The 5556-nt window shown below is 37.6% G+C and overlaps 1 protein-coding gene across 4 annotated transcripts in view; it reads right to left on the bottom strand.

Moving 5' to 3' along the window:
* TNNT3 (troponin T3, fast skeletal type) overlaps positions 1-5556 on the bottom strand; it is a 37620-nt gene that overhangs the window by 374 nt on the left and 31690 nt on the right. Inside the window, exon 14 of one of the 4 annotated variants that reach the window (XM_058157886.1) lies at positions 3559-3599. The exons of the other annotated variants lie outside the window; for them this stretch is intronic. Within the exon in view, the coding sequence (XP_058013869.1) occupies positions 3559-3599 (41 nt within the window). The remainder of the gene's footprint in view (positions 1-3558; positions 3600-5556) is intronic. 4 annotated transcript variants of the gene reach the window in all.

Genomic DNA, 5556 nt, shown 5'->3' with positions numbered 1-5556 from the left:
CTGTAATACAAATAGGATAAAAATGTGTCTTGCTGTTGCAATAGATACCCTTACTTGTTCTTGATCTTGCCTTTCATGTCACTGTAACATTAAAGTAAATGAAATGGCGATGTGTTCTACTCTTATCAGATCTATTTTGCTCATCTCTTAATCAAGGAATAGCTGCTGGCAATCTGTTCAGGTCTGGCTCCTGGAGCTAGCTAGATTTTCAAGGTGACAGTCAACATTTTTTTTAAGTCAACAGTTGCCTGAGTTCTAGTCAGATTTGTCAGAAATGTAAAGTCCCATACTTTAATGGCAGAGCTATCTTTGGAATTTAGATGCAATTATAGTTACAGTATGTATTAAAACTAGATGGTATAATTTATACAGTATTTAACCTCTGCCAACTTTTCAATTTAGACTGAACATTCACAAAGTGATTGCATTATCTCCTAAATAAAGTCATCACCCAAAACCCAGACATTACCCAAATTTGACTTTAAATACTAATCGAAACATCATACATTCAAAATTTCTGATAAATCATGGTCCACAAAGCATTATTTTTGGAAGTAGTACAACTTCATCAAGGTAAAAAAAAACATCTTCTAAAGATAGGTGAAAAAACTCATGTTTAGATTGTGCTACTCTTGACAAGATTTCAAATTGTTTTATTGTGCATGCAAAAGAAACAATATTGAAACATGCAAAACTTACCTTAATTTTGAGCTCAGTTATGCACCATTAAGTTCTAAATGAGTACATTAGTTTAGTACAGAACACCACACTTGCCCCAGTAATGAATTGCAGCCGCAATGCTATTATTGGCATGCTATGTATCCTTAGATGGTACTATAAGTTATACAACAAGCTAACTTGGATTAGTAGCTAGGTTTTTGGTGAACTGCAGTTTAGATTACTTGCTATTTGGACACTTCCAATATGAATTCTTCCATAGAACATGAGAGATAGCAGTAAAAAGAATATTTTTAAAGCTTACATGGTAACGGGTGATTTTTCTCAGTGGTAGTTTCACATATAGGAACATGTCAGTGACATCACAATTTGTACACATAACAAGCAAATACTTTAGCTGTCATTTAACATAGGACTTTTTCTCCCCTAAAACAGCTTCTGTCCTCAGAGACAAATGGCTGTTGGGTGTTTTCTGATGATAATAGATATTTGTGCTAGAAACTTATATTTATGTGCTGCCGTGTCTTCCAGTAATGTCCACAAGTATCAATTATAAAAATATCTTATTGATACAGCTTGCAAAAATTTGGTATACCTTCTTTCTGTTAAGTTTCTTTTCCTTTTATTATTTCTTTGTAAGATTTTGCAGCTTCATGATCGGTTCATGAAGCTCATAATCTTTTAACAACCCACTTAGAATTGTTGTGCAGACTATGGTCCAACCTAAGCATGCTCAGTTCTTGTTCAGTATTCTTTTTATGTCTTGTCTTCTAAAGAATGGCACATCATCCTAAATAACTTTCAGCATGCCCTGTTGCTTTTAAAATAGCAGATTTATCTGAATTGCCTCTAGTTCTGCAACAAGGATTATACTTTTTTTGAATTAAATGGTCAAATTAAGAGCTATTAATGAGCCATTCATTGAATGATGTACATAATATGATACAAATAAGCAAAACATCTAGAATTATATGCATTTTATAGAGCAGGGCCATATCAGTGCACTGGTTTTCCTTCCCTGCATGAGAAGTTTTGAGAGTTCATCCCCCCACCCCTATACAGTAATGTCTTCTAGAACTATCCCCTATCAGAACTATCAGCCCTTGCTTTCATTTGATTATTGTTTCTCGCTGTCACTGCCTTTATATCTAAAGCATTAGGTTTCTGAATTGACACATGCAGCAATGAAACTATGAGACAAGCAGGAAATAATTTGAATTAAACTCAAATAACTTTTAAATAACTGTCAAGGATCATTAATCTATTTTTCCTTCTTCAGGTCTTGAATTGGGAGTACATGTTCAGTTACAAATTATCTCTGCCTTTTTATATCAAGTTCCAAGTTTCTGAAAGCATGTCTTGCAAACTCATCCTCCTAACTACATGCATTTTTGTTTATACTTGTGTGAGATCTATAAGTGCATTCATCCTCCTAACTACATGCATTTTTGTTTATACTTGTGTGAGATCTATAAGTGCATTCATCCTCCTAACTACATGCATTTTTGTTTATACTTGTGTGAGATCTATAAGTGCATTCATCCTCCTAACTACATGCATTTTTGTTTATACTTGTGTGAGATCTATAAGTGCATTCATCCTCCTAACTACATGCATTTTTGTTTATACTTGTGTGAGATCTATAAGTGCATTCATCCTCCTAACTACATGCATTTTTGTTTATACTTGTGTGAGATCTATAAGTGCATTCATCCTCCTAACTACATGCATTTTTGTTTATACTTGTGTGAGATCTATAAGTGCATTCATCCTCCTAACTACATGCATTTTTGTTTATACTTGTGTGAGATCTATAAGTGCATTCATCCTCCTAACTACATGCATTTTTGTTTATACTTGTGTGAGATCTATAAGTGCATTCATCCTCCTAACTACATGCATTTTTGTTTATACTTGTGTGAGATCTATAAGTGCATTCATCCTCCTATCTCTGCTAGCTACCTGGTTTTGGCAAAGATTTCTAAAAGAAAGAATTAACAGTTTTAAGCTAAGCTGCATGGAAAAAAAGGCCAATGTAAAGTAGAAGGTGTTATTGAGGCCTGAGTATTTTGAGAAAGCTAAAGCTGTCAGACCTAGAAGCCATCTTTTTTACTGGGCCTTCAGGCCTGTTACATTTACTGCTGTGAGAAATTGGGAGGGGAGATTGTATGGAGCATGGGTGATATATAGTCATAATATCATTCTTTTCTCAGAAAGTCAAGGCCATCTTGCCCTGCACCTGGGAGGCTGGGACAGTGCTTTGATTGGATCATGTGGTGGACTTGTGGGTGTTGAGCAAGGACTTGAACCTTTCTTTGGGTGGGGAAAACCTGGAAACTTTCAGATTCGTGTTTTCCCAGATGTGCCAATATGACATCTCTAATAAAATAGAACTTTGAGGAAATTTAAGCATTGGCGTTTTCTTTCATTGGGGGTGTTATTTGCAACCCCGACATTAACTTGAATCTCCTTTAAACAAAGTACCAGCTCCCTAACTGCCGGGGGGCTGTCCGGGATCCTAAGCCCTGACCGCCACATGATGTCCATGTGGCAGTGGCAAATATCGAATATTAGTGTTATTAAATCCTGTTCCTTACAATCTCGGAAAGTATGCTTTCCATGCCAACACAAAAAGTATATTGGCAGATGAGCCTCACCAAGATTGTTGGGAAAAAAGAGGGTTATTTTGGGGGAGGATTATGGATTCATTTCAGTTTCACCAAAGTATTTTTTGAAAGAAAGAAAAGAGTGGGCTTTAGCGACTGTGCTTTTCCACTTCATTCCCTTCCAATAAAAAATAGATGGAAGAAGACTGAAGTGACTACTGCAAACAGATGGATATTCCAGTCTTCAGACTGGAAAAGTAATCTGAGTACTCACTGTTTCTGGGCCTGATCAATCCGATTTCTGAAGGTGGTAATCTGCAAACAAATATGACTAAGTTTTTAAAAATGACCTGCTTACCATCATGGAGAGAGGGATTTACCAGCTGTTTCGCCACAGTAAGATACGGGCAGGAGGTTTGTGGACTCAAAAGTAATATGCACACAAATGAAGTCAAAACTGAAAGAATTTATTCAGCAGAGCAGAGCAGAAGAATATTGACTGCAAAGCATAAATAGGCAGGAAATGTCTACAGACAAGGCAATAAGAGGAATGTAAAAAGGACAAAATCTTACACCTCTTCAGTAACTGGGAACCTCTCATCTTTATCCAAGACAATTATGGATGTCCCCCAGATTTTTTTTTCCAACTAGTATATAGCATCTTTCCTGGATATGTCTATGCTGAGGTTCAAAGTTGTTTTTCACCTTTTATACTTTTACAAAATATAGGAGGTATAAATAACACGGTACCTGGAGATGGTTTGGCGCTTTACTTTATCAGTAATTTGAATTAAACTCAAATAACTTTTAAATAACTGTCAAGGATCATTAATCTATTTTTCCTTCTTCAGGTCTTGAATTGGGGAGTACATGTTCAGTTACAAATTATCTCTGCCTTTTTATATCAAGTTCCAAGTTTCTGAAAGCATGTCTTGCAAACTCATCCTCCTAACTACATGCATTTTTGTTTATACTTGTGTGAGATCTATAAGTGCATTCATCCTCCTATCTCTGCTAGCTACCTGGTTTTGGCAAAGATTTCTAAAAGAAAGAATTAACAGTTTTAAGCTAAGCTGCATGGAAAAAAAGGCCAATGTAAAGTAGAAGGTGTTATTGAGGCCTGAGTATTTTGAGAAAGCTAAAGCTGTCAGACCTAGAAGCCATCTTTTTTACTGGGCCTTCAGGCCTGTTACATTTACTGCTGTGAGAAATTGGGAGGGGAGATTGTATGGAGCATGGGTGATATATAGTCATAATAACATTCTTTTCTCAGAAAGTCAAGGCCATCTTGCCCTGCACCTGGGAGGCTGGGACAGTGCTTTGATTGGATCATGTGGTGGACTTGTGGGTGTTGAGCAAGGACTTGAACCTTTCTTTGGGTGGGGAAAACCTGGAAACTTTCAGATTCGTGTTTTCCCAGATGTGCCAATATGACATCTCTAATAAAATAGAACTTTGAGGAAATTTAAGCATTGGCGTTTTCTTTCATTGGGGGTGTTATTTGCAACCCCGACATTAACTTGAATCTCCTTTAAACAAAGTACCAGCTCCCTAACTGCCGGGGGGCTGTCCGGGATCCTAAGCCCTGACCGCCAACCCGAAACCGGGCAGCATGAAGACTCAGGAAAGATGGAGGAAGAGAGGAAACCCATGGAGGGAACTATGGGAAGTGGCTTGATGTTCCTCATCGAGATCAGCTACTACCCTTCCCAAGCTGTGGTGAAAGCAGGACAAAAACTTTAACTATATCGGGGGTGTCAAACTCGCGTTGTCACGGTGGCATCACGTGACCTATCACGACATTTTCCCCCTTTGCTAAACTGGATGTAGGTGTGGCCAGCAATCCCCTGGATTGCAAGTTTGACACCCCTGAGCTATACTACATATGCATATTAGAAGAGATGCCACTATGCAGGAAAGGGCAGGGGGAAATGGGCATGCCACTCTTTGCCATTACAATTGTTTTCTATTAGAGTCCTGTCCCTGCCAGGAAGAACTGCTGTGTTGCAGTTAATTTGGCGGGAGGGGGGGGAGGAGATTTGAGAATGAAAAAAGAAACAAAGTAGTTGAAAACATAGCATTTTCAAAACATAAATGGTGACAGGAACAATAGTCTCCGATGAACAAAATTATGGTATGTGTGTTTGTGTGTGTTAAGGTAAAGCATAAATTCATTTTATAAGTCAGTTATTTGCACAGTCCTAGTTAACTTAGGACATCTCCCAAAACCCACTTCTTACATAGTGTGATCAAGTTGTAAAACATGAAATCC

This window comes from Ahaetulla prasina, chromosome 1 (genome assembly GCF_028640845.1).
Source record: "Ahaetulla prasina isolate Xishuangbanna chromosome 1, ASM2864084v1, whole genome shotgun sequence".
Classification (NCBI taxonomy): Eukaryota; Metazoa; Chordata; class Lepidosauria; order Squamata; family Colubridae; genus Ahaetulla; species Ahaetulla prasina.
The sequence above is the reverse complement of the archived record's forward strand: the minus strand, read 5'-3'. Positions and strand labels throughout refer to the sequence as shown.